The 12,713-nt window shown below is 37.6% G+C and overlaps 1 protein-coding gene across 2 annotated transcripts in view; it reads left to right on the top strand.

The window, feature by feature from the left end:
- Positions 1-364: 364 nt before the first annotated feature.
- Positions 365-12,713, top strand: part of LOC144640814 (uncharacterized) — a 59,397-nt gene continuing 47,048 nt past the window's right edge. Inside the window, exons 1-6 of one of the 2 annotated variants that reach the window (XM_078499882.1) lie at positions 365-407; positions 2,322-2,569; positions 3,750-3,813; positions 5,516-5,575; positions 7,426-7,532; positions 12,119-12,314. In XM_078499882.1, coding sequence (XP_078356008.1) covers positions 2,475-2,569; positions 3,750-3,813; positions 5,516-5,575; positions 7,426-7,532; positions 12,119-12,314 — 522 coding nt within the window. In that variant the 5' untranslated portion in view covers positions 365-407; positions 2,322-2,474. The remainder of the gene's footprint in view (positions 408-2,321; positions 2,570-3,749; positions 3,814-5,515; positions 5,576-7,425; positions 7,533-12,118; positions 12,315-12,713) is intronic. The other variant, XM_078499883.1, reaches the window with a different exon arrangement.

The following is a 12,713-nucleotide window of genomic DNA, read 5'->3' as shown; positions in this document are numbered from 1 at the left end:
TTCTTTTTAGAAGAGCTACAAACCTGGCTCCAACACAAGTGTTGAACATGTATGCAGACTCAACGTTGAAACCATACCTTGTGAAACCTTTCGACAATCATTATAATATTATTTCATTGTAATATTCTCTGCTCCAACATCAATGTGAAACTCATTCTTATTGCAAGTAAGTTATTTGCATGATCTTTTAATCAAAATTAAAACTAATAATCTTGAAATTTGCAGAACCTGTTATAATATTTTTCACTTCTAGTGCATTACATAAGGATAATTCCACACTGCTGGCTCTTATGGCTTAGAGCAATAGAAAGTAATAAAACTCTTCAAGACTTCAATACTTCAAAACTGCTTTGAACTCAGTGGGTTTAAATTGAGAGACTTTTTGAACAGAATAGACACATATCAAGGTAAAACCACATTGTTGTCTTTTAATATAAACAATGCAAAGTTGCCATAGCTATAATTCAGAAACAACATCAAGATGCCCACAAATCTGGAAATGCTTTACGAATAAACAACTGGAATCAATAGAGGCACCTCCCCCCCTTGGCTGTGGGAGATTGGTCACATTCCACTAAACGGGTGACCTGGGAAAGAGATAGCTTGCGCGAGCCTGCGCCCTTCTCCCTCCCCTTCGAACGCCGGCCACGCAGGCTATAGGTACGAGATTGCCGAGTTTTCTGCATAATCTTCAAAATTATCCACCTTTTCTCGAACAAGCTAAAAATTCTATATTTCGTTCGTTCAGAAAAAGTTATCATACTGTTCAGTAAAGAAGAGATACCTTCATCTAGGCTAGGGACATTACTTGCTGTAAGTTTGACGACGATATTTCTGTCATATACTCACTTAGAGCCACACTGTCGTTTCGCTCCCGATACTCTGTTATTGAATCTATGTATGACAGTTCGTGGATGATAAGCTCCCAAAAGCCGATTTTGGTCGCTTTTGCTTGTACTCAACAGGACCATATACCATACCTCTAAGTTTTCTGCGAGTTTAGATATTGCAGTTTCATTGTTTTCAAGTCATTCAACACGACAAAAACTTGCAAACTGTGTTGATCTTGTTGAAGCTTAGAATTCCATTTCCTGTCGGGAATACAAAGTGGATTTGTGGTTTCGCGCCGACGTAATTAATCAACATACTAGGTTTTTCGATTACCGAAGAGGAAAGAACACTGTTCAATACGTTGAATTGTCGACAACTCGTCCCTTGCCGATAAAATTCGCGTTTTACACTGAAAGTACGACGAACAATCACAGCAAAACGTTTTTCTGCCATTTCTCGGGAAGAAAATTGATGGAAAGTAAGGGTGCCGATATAAAAATTGGAACCATGCCTAGCAAGAGAAAACCTTGAAGTTCTTTCATTGTTTTGGTCGTGTAAATGGGTAGTGCCGTGGTGAAATGGTTTCGGTGCCAAACATTTTCCGTGCCATGCCGTTTTTTAGCGCGTGTTAATGGGGCTAAACATTACAACACACCCGTGGATTAAATGTGTATCCACATTTTGTGGGTCGATTATTATTCATATATTCATGCTATTGTTCTTTTTCATTGATTATTCATAATTCACGGACCGATGCCTTTCCGAAGGTTCACGAGCGCAAACGCTTTGATAATAGGTGCGATGTTTTTGTTTTGTTTTAGATTTTGACTTGATTGGTTTTTCAAACCCTATTTGTAACGCAGATGTAAAGCTATTTCAAACGAAAACGCCGCAACGCGTGGCGTGAGCTGTCGAATACACGCGAAAACTTTCCAGTACTAGATGATTTTCGCTTCTTTTTATGTTGGTGCATATTCTACGTTTACCTTTAAATATATTTTTGACGGTTCACTTTGGTCATATCGTAATGAAATCAATATAAAACTGTGAAAGACCGCTCGATTATAAATAAACCTGTTGAATGTCGACATATTTGTATTCAGTTCATCGAAGTGAAAATAAACATTCGCAAGCGAAAAGCGATTGAGACCCCCTGATTATAATTGTTTAGGAAATTGACAATCTTCAGCTACATGTATCTAGCAGTGGCTGGTTCATTGAGCCTAGTTCAGCTGAGCAATCAATCTACTTTCATGTAAAAATACATACAGATAATACATAGTACTTACCTTATTGTTACATATTTTCGCGATAACTTAATTTCGTGAAAATGGAACGGGCATATTTTGCGGGTCTTCCTTTTTGCGATTTGGCCAAAAACTACATTAAAAACTGTTAAAAATATGTTTAAAATGTTAAAAATGTGTTTTCGTGGGTCTTTAATATTGCGCTTTTTTATCCATAGTACTTCCTTTTTTATCCACTTACAGTGTAGGTATCAGGCTTGAGCCATAACAGACTGCTTGAATGAGGCTGTGGTGCAAGACATGAAGAGGGTCCGTCTTGAAGACCACGACAGTGTACATGGCTAAAACAGGCAGGGTTTCTACCCTCCTACTGTTCTTGCCCTGGCACCTGTCGGCATGGCAACCAATTATGAACAGCTCCAACTGAATGGACTAAGTGGTCTGGACCGGCTTTGTGCAGCTGTACAAATGGCAGGGGTTCCAGGCTTTCAGTATGTGGTTTTATTAGAGTGCAACTAACAAATGTCGCTTTGTGTGTTCAAGCGCTGTATCACACTGTTGTCATTAAGGTTAAGCTATAACACCTGTACGGTGTTATGGCTGAGTTCACTCAATGTTATGGGCGAAGATGTAGATTGTTGTTATGCTTCACTTGTGTAGAGAGTGAAATGCTACGGGTGATAACCTCAATGTAATGCTGCTAAAAACTTAATGACAGCTATGTAACAAACATGAGACAGTGTTTCATCACACTTCGAAACACTGAGAAGGGAGTTGAAAATACGATGTGGAGCAGATTTTTTTGACGATCGTTGAGGTGTTTGGAAACATGATGAAACACTCTCTCTAGTGTTTGATACCTTCTCACTTGAAACAAAGACTATGGAGAAAACAGTGAAATAAAATCGTAAAAGTGTTTGCTAATTAAGATCACATATCCAAACCACCGCCAGGTTTATGATTTTGTTTTACCTTGATGAATTATTAGCGAGTTTGAGGTTTCTCCTTTTTCCAGAAAATCGATTGCCAGTAAAATAATTTTGCATTCGGTGGTGGCCAAAATGTACTCTTACATGCTAAGTGTGTTCAACAAGTTTAAAAGATTCGTTTCTCAGCTTGACTTGCCTAGCATGCCAAGTTCAGTACATGATTCTACAACAACAAAGTAAACAGAGCAACGTATTGACCAGAATGGAAAACTAAAACTAACAACTTCACATGACTTGTATATACAGTGTACAGCGGAATTGTCTGGAAGCTTAGCAACGGTCGAAAATCTCCATCCTGGACACACAGGCTAATAAAGTTAGTGGAAGAAATATTTCAAGTGATACTGAAACTTTCTCCTGACTGGCACAGTGGTGAAAACAAGTACTTCAAAGCCATTTGATAACTATAAAACCAAAATCACATGACCAAATATTGTCTTGAGAATTTTCAATTTTTGAAAGCAATCACTGCCTCCTTCTTTTCAATTACTGCTACGAATATACAATAGATACTCATACTTTGCTTTCGAAAAGAACCCTGATGTACATGTAGTCAGGTTACTTATTGACAGTTCTAGATTCTTGCAATTGGGATCTCTTTCTGTCAAGCCAAAACAATATTTTGTTATTCAAGTGGCACAGATGTGATGATGTTTAACTCGGTTGTTTTTTTTATTTTCAGAGTTCAGACTCAAACTCCTCAGTCACATCCTCATGTGCAGAATCCAGCTTCTGCTCATCACCAGGTGAAACAAATACCATTCAATATACTGTCGTGATTTAGTTTCTTTTATCGCCTATTTTTTAGTGGAATAATCACACTTTTGCTAAGCATAAGAATAATATCAATAATAAATAAAACTATATAATAAATTAAAAAGCGTATTGATAGACACTTATCCTGTTAACTATGGAAAACTTTATTTGCAGTCCTGAATTTGCCACTACGTAGGTTGTTTTAGTTAAGTTTTTACTGTAATTGACTTTTTTCAGTTGTCAAAGTCTTCTAATTGGCGTGTTGTTGTTTCGACTTTTTTTGCTTGTTTACAAGCGAAAAGTAGGAGAATAGGAGTTATATGGGCAAAATTTGGAACATTCTTGTCTACTCTCAAGGGACTTTTTTAATTTCTCAAGGGAATATTTTAATTTCTCAAGGGATTACTTTCCGCTGTGGGTGATCACGCGATCTCGTGGAAAAAACGTGACTTGTCACATTTACAAACGTTATATAACAATGTTAAAAGTGACATGTCAGCTTTCTTATTTCAACGCACGTGTGTCTGAAAGGCGATCTATAAAAAGCGTCGCACAAACAATGGATTGCGTAACTAAAACACCAATAAATAATCACTAGCACTTACATCGTTTAAAAATTACAAACGTCAAAAATAAACCATACCAAAACACTTGCTCTTTTCAAAGATATTATTGAAGTTAAAACAAATGGAAGAGATGAGGGCTTCTTTTAACTTAGGAGCGGTTAAAAATTAGGCCAAATTTGGTCGCTACACTACAAGCGCCATTCTATTTCGTCATCAGCCTAGGTCGTTAGGGACGTGACCTCGTGTTGACAGCAATGTTGCATGAATCGGCTTTACAACATGCGATCGTATCTACGCAGTTCGAGTGGAATTCCAGTCAAAGACAGCAAAATTCCTTCGTATTTCATCTTCAAAGATAATTCGATAGCATTCACTGTATATATGGCTTTTGTTTAATCCTTCTTAAGCCCACGAAGAAGCTGTCTTGATATCCGACCCTCGCATAGACTGTCCACAGCCCTCTATTTTTCGTGTTTTTCGATCGATGAGCGCGCGGTGAGAACGGCGAGAGAACTGGACGCCAGAACAAAACAGAAGAAGCAAGAGGGTGGGGGGCGGGGAGCGAAAAAACGCAGCTTGAGTGTATCGATCTGTTTACGCGATGTTTTCTCCGACAGTAGTCGGAAATATCTGTATTTTTTCGTGCTTTTTCGTGGAGCAATCGTAACGATACGGCCTTGAACACATTGAACAGCGGTCTACCTATAACAATTCAAATATGGTGTCACAAAACAAAGCGTCGAACGCATATTTTGCTGTTTCATTAATTTACTAATTTCGCTGCCGTAATCGACTGCCTCGAAAGGTCCTTGCAATTTTAAAGTATAGAATTGTCAGATCTCGGTGAAATTTGCACTGTTTATTTGTGTAATGTTGAGGAATATGTGTATAAATACCCGGCGCGGACGAGCCATTTTTGACAAAATTATATGGCTGCATTTCCTCCGCGAAGATAGGAAATTGTTAAACTAAACTACAAAGCAACCGTAATGATAAGTTCGAAGAACAATGCACAGGATAAACCTTCGACTCATACTTTATGCAAAAAAAGTCGGTATCTCGAAGAGACTTTGATTTTTTCATAGTTTTGTTCAAGTCTTTTAACTGGTGTGTTGTTGTTTTTCAGAACCAGGCCCAGGTTCATGCACAAGCCCAGGGTCAGCAACAGCAGTCTCCACGGTTAAAGGTACAGTATGAAAATTAAACTCAAACTCTGTCAAGAAATGCACATTTTTTTATTAACTGATTGTCTATTACTTTTACTAGCAGAAATCACAGATTAGGGGAGTGCGTTCGAGCTACATGTAACTTAGAGTAAGGTACAGTAGGCAGGAAGTGGAAAAAAACTGAGATGGTTGGCCTACTATTAGTATGCCTTATACCTCACTAAACGCAAAGAGGATAAGTGCAAGAGGAAGCTCATCACGAAACGTTTTGAAAGAAAGATTGGGTGACGAGCCAAAAAGAACATAATTTGTCTCCAAGTGAATTTGACAGGATAAATTGCAATGTCTCTAATCAAAAGGGGTTAATAAACTGCGAAAAAAGGCAGATGATTGTAGCAGTTCTTGATATTTATAAAGAGGCATTTTTTTTCTTTGGATGAATGCTATCAAGTTATCAAAGCCATTCACATGATTAATCACACAAATCACCATTGTGATTATTTGGCAAAGAAGAAAAAGAACCTAAAATAATGACCGGAATGGAAAAAGCTCATTGATATCAGAATAAATGTAAAGAAAATTGAAGTCGTTCCTGGCACTTTCATGTGAAACTCACAAAGCATAAACATAGCCACAAATGCAAGAGCAATTTAGAGATTAGTGATCATTTCATCCACTCCATAAAAAAAAAGAATTACTTATATGTACACAAAAATAAATATTTAATTCACTTGACTTGTTATCTTTTGGCTCTAAACAAGTTTTAAACTTCCACAAACTTCTTCACTACTTTTACTTTGATTTAAAATTTTACAAAGTACTTTAAAATATAGACATAATTCATTTAATGTAACATTCAATATACAACGATTTCCTCGTCAAAACGTCTAGCATTCTTAGGAATTACGATATATCACAAATTCAAAGAATTTGATCGTTATTATACCCACTCTCGTTTCATATAATTCAAACAATTTTGTAGTTTTGTGCAACATATAATTTCAGGAAAACACACTGGATTACCTACGAACTCCGTACAAAACTACGAAGCGATTACTCGATTTCCACTCTTTTTATGACGTTCAGTGGCTGAAGATAACTCTGCTACCTTGAATGATAACCCTCTAATGTTTCCCATGACATTTTTGGCAAAATTTCAATTTTTGCCACACGTATTTAGCACTTTTTTTCAAGCAAATAATATTTCTGAGCTCAGTTTGCGACGCCATCTTGTTTTGCCTGAAATCGAGGCCATCTGTGGCTACCAGTTTCCTGGCCGAGACCTGCCCCTGCAAAAATCAAGCGGGGCCATTTTGGTGTCCTTACATCTCTGGCTCGATTCATTTTGCATTACAGTACACAGGCATACCAACTCAAAAGACACAGGACACAAAACGAAATTAGGGTTGCGCTCTCCTTCGTCGAACGCAACAATGTTTTCTTTGCTATTTGCACATAAATTAGCATAAAATTTTGGTGAATAATTTTTTAACCAGAGTTTAAGTGGTTATGAGAGTCTGGCTTCCAGTATGATCTTGACTGTTTTGTACAAGGTTGAATCTCTCCTTGCATTGGTGTTTTGCTTTCTCATTTTCTCCTCATCCCTACCACTGCACCCTGGTTGCTTGGATACTGCAAACAGCTCCTCTAGACACTAGTCTAAGAGAGGCTGCGAGTCCCAGCCTGACATAGATTGCTAGCACCACTGAGGGCTGGTTTAGTGGAAATTAAATTTGGCTTGTCAAATATGAAAGTTACCTTAAATTGAAGTCTACTCTTGCCAGAGACTTTGACACTGTTAGATTTCTACTGGGAGTTTCAGAATCTATTTTGAACAATATTGAGGTTTTGTTTCATTTGCTTTCTTTAGGTCGAGGAGGCCCTGTCATACTTAAATCAAGTCAAACTTCAGTTTGAAAACCAACCACAAGTTTACAGAGATTTTCTGGACAGAATGAAAGAGTTCAAATCCCAAAGGTATGGTATGCATTAAACTTTTAAGGCTTCTCAGGGCTGCAAATATATTTTTTTCCTTGGAAGGACATGCGTCCAAATTACACAGCATGAAAACATAACTTTACCGTGGTGTAAAGCTGAAATAAAGCTGCTGTAAATTTGGATTTTGTTCAGCTTTACGCTGACTTTACATTTTTTAAAGCTGACCTTTATCCCAGCTTTACACTCAAGTATAAAGGTAGATAAAGAGACTTCTTTTACACCAAATTTAAATCACATTTATACACTGTAGCGTAAAGGTCGGTTTAACCACCTTTAACAACATTTAATTGATGATGTAAAGTTGGATAACCGACTTTACACCAGATTTAACCACCTTTAAAATACTGTAAATCCCAATTTTCATGCTGTGCAGTACGCATGAAAGAGACCGAGACTAACAGATGTTCTTTGTTGTTATTTATTTCCGCACAAGGCACTTTTACAAACCTTTTTCGGTCATTTTGTTCTGTTTCATTGTTGTTTTATGTTTTTTTTTATAAAAAAAATATGGCTTTGCTCTGCCCTTTTAAATTGTTAAGGTGGGCAAACTTAGGACTTTCGGCCGTTCTGCAGCGAAACCTGTAAAAACACAGACAATTGAAAGAATATGTATTTGCTACTGAGAAAACGATACAATGTATATTGATGGAGTAATTGTCAACTTTCAGTTTCTGTCTTTTAATTAGTGTTACACTCTGCATGTATTTGTATCAAGCACTCCTAAGATTCTGTGAAACAACTCATATTTTTTTTGTTTAATACAATTCAATATATTTAGTCTCAGCAAGCAGTTTAAGCACCAATCACCAGATCAACATAAAATTAGGCCAATGTTCCTCGCACCAGAATAGCTGTAAGGTTTAGCGAATAGAGCTAGGTTAGGATAATGGTTACGGATATCTCACCGTGAGCAATATCCCTTAGAAATACTTGTCCACAAACCTATCCCTAAGATAACCCTATTCCCTTATTCTTACAGGCTATTCTAACCCCAATTCAAAATTATCCTAATGATAACCTTTACCCTGAGGTTAAGTGTTATGGAAAAAGGGTTAGGTTTATTGGAATGCTCACTTCATAGAATGAAATGAAAAGATTCCTAACAAAATTTAAGTCATTTCACTGAGCAGCTTTTTGTTAAGAGAGATTAAACTTACATGCAGTTACTTTATCAGAAAAGAAAAACAAACACATTTACAATTTAGTTGTCAAAATAAAAAAAAAATGAATTGAAGGAGTGAAAGACAAACTTAACCGTTTAAACATCAAATTTTCCCTTGGAAAGTCAGCACATAAAGTAGAAGTTCGATAAGAACGAATATTCGACTTAAACTTTATCCAAATAGGTGAGATGTTACAATAAAAGTAAAAATCAGTGAAAGGCATCGGTTCGTTTCGTTTAACTGGAAAAACTGCTCGTTTTGAGAATCACACAGGAAAAAAGGTTATACAGTTAGTACTGCCAGAGGAAGCTCGACTGTACCTATGTATAAAGGTGAGACTTATGACACGATGCTGTTTAGATTAAGGAAACCTTCGAAACATCACAACATTAATAGCCAAAAAACAGAAACTTGAGGCAAGGTAACAGCACCTAAGACGTTAAGTTCTTACTTACATCGATCTTTGCCTCGTTCATCTTTCCATTCAACGCTATGCACAGCCCACAGCTCGACACAAATGTGAAAGTAAATCATGTCCTCTTCACATCCACACTACGGTCGATAGATAAGAATCGTTTCCAGATCCCAACGTCCAATCATGCTGTAACGCAATACAAGAGCAAGTTACGAATGTTATTTCAATACGCCGTTTCTTCTTGGAAAGAACGGCCAAATGGCTTCTTTATTGGTCTAAATAAAGCAATATTTCAATTGCTGCACTTTTAAATCATCTTCCTGACGATTCGGCGTATTTTAATCATTGTTATATAGCGTGAACAGTCGTAATAAACAGTCGTAATGAAATACATTTTCAATATGAAATACAATTTCGATGAATATTTAACAATTATTCTATGAGCCCGCGTTGGATACGAGGTGGTAAATAGCCAACGAGGCGCGAAGCGCCGAGTTGGCTATAACGACTCGTATCCAACAAGGGCGAATAGAATAATTGTTTTATTAAATTCATCTTTAAGTTTTAATCGACTGGACCTTTCAGTTTGATGTAAACGAAGTGATAGTATGAGGAGGCGGGAAAATTTGTGGCGTGGTGTTCACTTCTTGCGTTGAATGAAACACACGAGCAACGGCGAGCGAGAGAGTTTTCTTCCCAAGATTTTCATCCAATAATCTCCTCTAAAGTCGTCTATATATCCTGGAAATTGTGACAACAGTTAAGATTTACGGGATGATCCGAAACAAAAGCTTACACGTCTTGTGCAAGTCGAACGAAGCAAGTGTTTACATTGTACTAACTCGTTTACGGCTCCACGGCTGTCATCAAGACTGCTATTTGAAGCGAAATTGAGCTCAAAGTGGAACAGGTTTATTGAATTATAAAAGGACAAGACCAAGATTAAGTACAATGTGTCAGTTTGCCGTTCTTTCGTAAATTATTTGCTGCTTTTCTACTTTATTCCCTCGCTCTTGTTGTGCGTTTACAAGTATTATTAATTAAACTTTTCGCATCAATCCTTTTGTTTTGCGTAGTTAATTTTACTATGGCATTTCTGTGTTTTTTGTAGGCACCGCTGATTATTTCTTGTTCATAAAGCTCGCCAAATTTGCTGTTTTCAACCATTTTTCTGATGGAACTGTCGCTTCCCGCAGAAAAATTTTACGCTGAGCGGCACCTGCCGCACTCATTTCCCATATAAGGTCAAACATAGGTATACGAGCTGATAACCGGGATTCAGTGAACCAATCAGAAAGCTAGAAATGCAATATCCGAGGTTGAGAATTTAATAATATGGGATATCCTTGAGTCGATTCAACGCGGAAAGGTTAACGGTCTTATTTTCAAAGAGTCTAAAAGCAACTCTTCAATTCCAAACATTCAACACAGCAACATTGGGCAAATGAGCCCCAGTCTTGGCAACATACTTTTGGTAAAGAATTGCTCTAAGTCTCTGACCTGAATCCAAGTTGTCTTCGATTGCTAAGTTTTACCGCCAGCGTTGATCAACGCTCTTAGCGATCTAGGAGCAACAACTTGGTTCTTTGAGATATGCTGGGGACTTACGGGCTTCCAGACTTAATGATGTCCTTTCACCACCAGGCCGGCAAAAAAAAATTATAAGCTAACTAAATTCATATACATAACGAAGGCCGTTTTACTGTCTTCAGGAACGACAAGAAAGACCGCTGACAATTTACGGGCTATAATAATACGTCATAAACCTCGTTCACATCACGGCCTGCACACAGCATGAAAACATAACTTTACCGTGGTATAAGCTCAAATAAAGCTGGCGTAAATTTGTAATTTATTTAGCTATACGCTGACTTTACATTTTTTAAAGCTGACCTTTATCCCAGCTTTACACTCAAGTATAAAGGTAGATAAAAAAGACTTCTTTACACCAACTGTAAATCACATTTACACACGGTAGCGTAAAGGTCGGTTTAACCACCTTTAACAACATTTAATTGATGATGTGAAGTCGGACATCATATTACAGTTCTGCTTGATATGTGAACCTGCTTATCTAATGCGTTGTCAATGCAGAACATTGGTGTTTGCACTAGAAAGCAAAAAAAAAAAGTTATCCAGACATTCTGTCCGACCACAGTTGGAATTTCATCGGACATTGGTAAATTGTAGTCGGCCAGTGTCCGATGTCCGACTGTCATTTGCAGCTCTGCTTCTATTCATTTATTGCATTATTTAGCACTAAAATTTCCTTTTCTTAACTTTTTGGAAGTGGCTTAGTTTTACTTGCTTTGCTGCCCTCCACAATTAGCGCCTGCTATTTGCAGGCGGCAGAAATCTTGTAATTATTACAGTTGAATCCTGATAACTCGAACCTACAAGGGAAATCGTAAAAGGTTCAAGTTAGCGGGAGGTTTGAGTTATTGAGGGTCCGAGTTATCGAGATTGAACTGTATTTTAAACTAATAAATAAAGTTGAAAGTAGAAGCCTGGTCAAATGGGGACACATGACCCTTTCCCAGGTCCCAGTGGTGTGTGAGAAAAACATTTTCCACTTATTTAGTTTCACTCAGCCAGTGGAAAATAACATGTAACATGCACCGACTTGCATGCAAATTTGGACCCGGCCAAAGTGAACACAAGTCAATGCAAGTCCTGGCCAAACAGAGTCACAACTAGATGCAAGTTTTAAAATTGCTTATACTTGCGGCCCTGAGTGGTCAGCCATTGATGTTAAAAGTGTAGACATTTCTGTTACGAAATTTGCATAACAAGAATGTGGTTATTTCATAGCAATAGAGGAAAAAATAAATACCAACCGGCTAGCAAAACTTAAATTTTTATCATTTCAGTGTTTTTGTCATTTTTTCATTGTGTAGTCTTGCTGGTGAACCAGGAAATATGAACTGTTAAGAGGTGTTTATGTTGTTAGGCAGTTGTTAATTGCTGTTTTTGGCTTTTATTCCCAGCATTGACACCCCGGAAGTTATCAGCAAAGTATGCTCTTTGTGCAAAGGACACCCTGAACTCATAGTGGGCTTCAACAAATTCCTTCCGTCTGGCTACAAGATTGAGGTACATGCAAGTGACCCTGGTACTGTGTCAGTTACAGCCCCAAATGGACAGTCGCAGATTATAAGAAGTATCCAAACTGCTCAACAACCAGTAAGGGACAATTAACGAGTTCATGGTTTTCCGGTTCAACATTCATCTACATCTCAAAAGTGATTGTTGAAGATTGGTTCTGATGTTACATGCTCAAGTCTTGCTCTACATGTACTTGTTACTTTGCGACAGGCTTTCTTTTTTGTTGTCTTAGCCTACATCTTAAGATGTAACTCCATCATGGATTTCACTTGTGTTGTTAACCCTCGGACGTACAAGGGGGGGGGGGGTGTGGATGCCACCCCCCCATAAGGTTTTTCCCAAATTTTGAAAAAAGGATATACTTTATAATGATGAAACTTTCGGTAGCTGTTCATTCATCCTTTGTGGAAATTTTGATATGTCAACGTCATAAATACAGGCAGGTCTTGCCAAAAATCGTCATTTTTCACATTTTTC

Source organism: Oculina patagonica, unplaced genomic scaffold (assembly GCF_052425735.1).
Source record: "Oculina patagonica isolate OP01 unplaced genomic scaffold, crgOcupat unplaced5, whole genome shotgun sequence".
Classification (NCBI taxonomy): domain Eukaryota; kingdom Metazoa; phylum Cnidaria; class Anthozoa; order Scleractinia; family Oculinidae; genus Oculina; species Oculina patagonica.
This window is presented reverse-complemented; position numbering and strand designations above follow the sequence as displayed.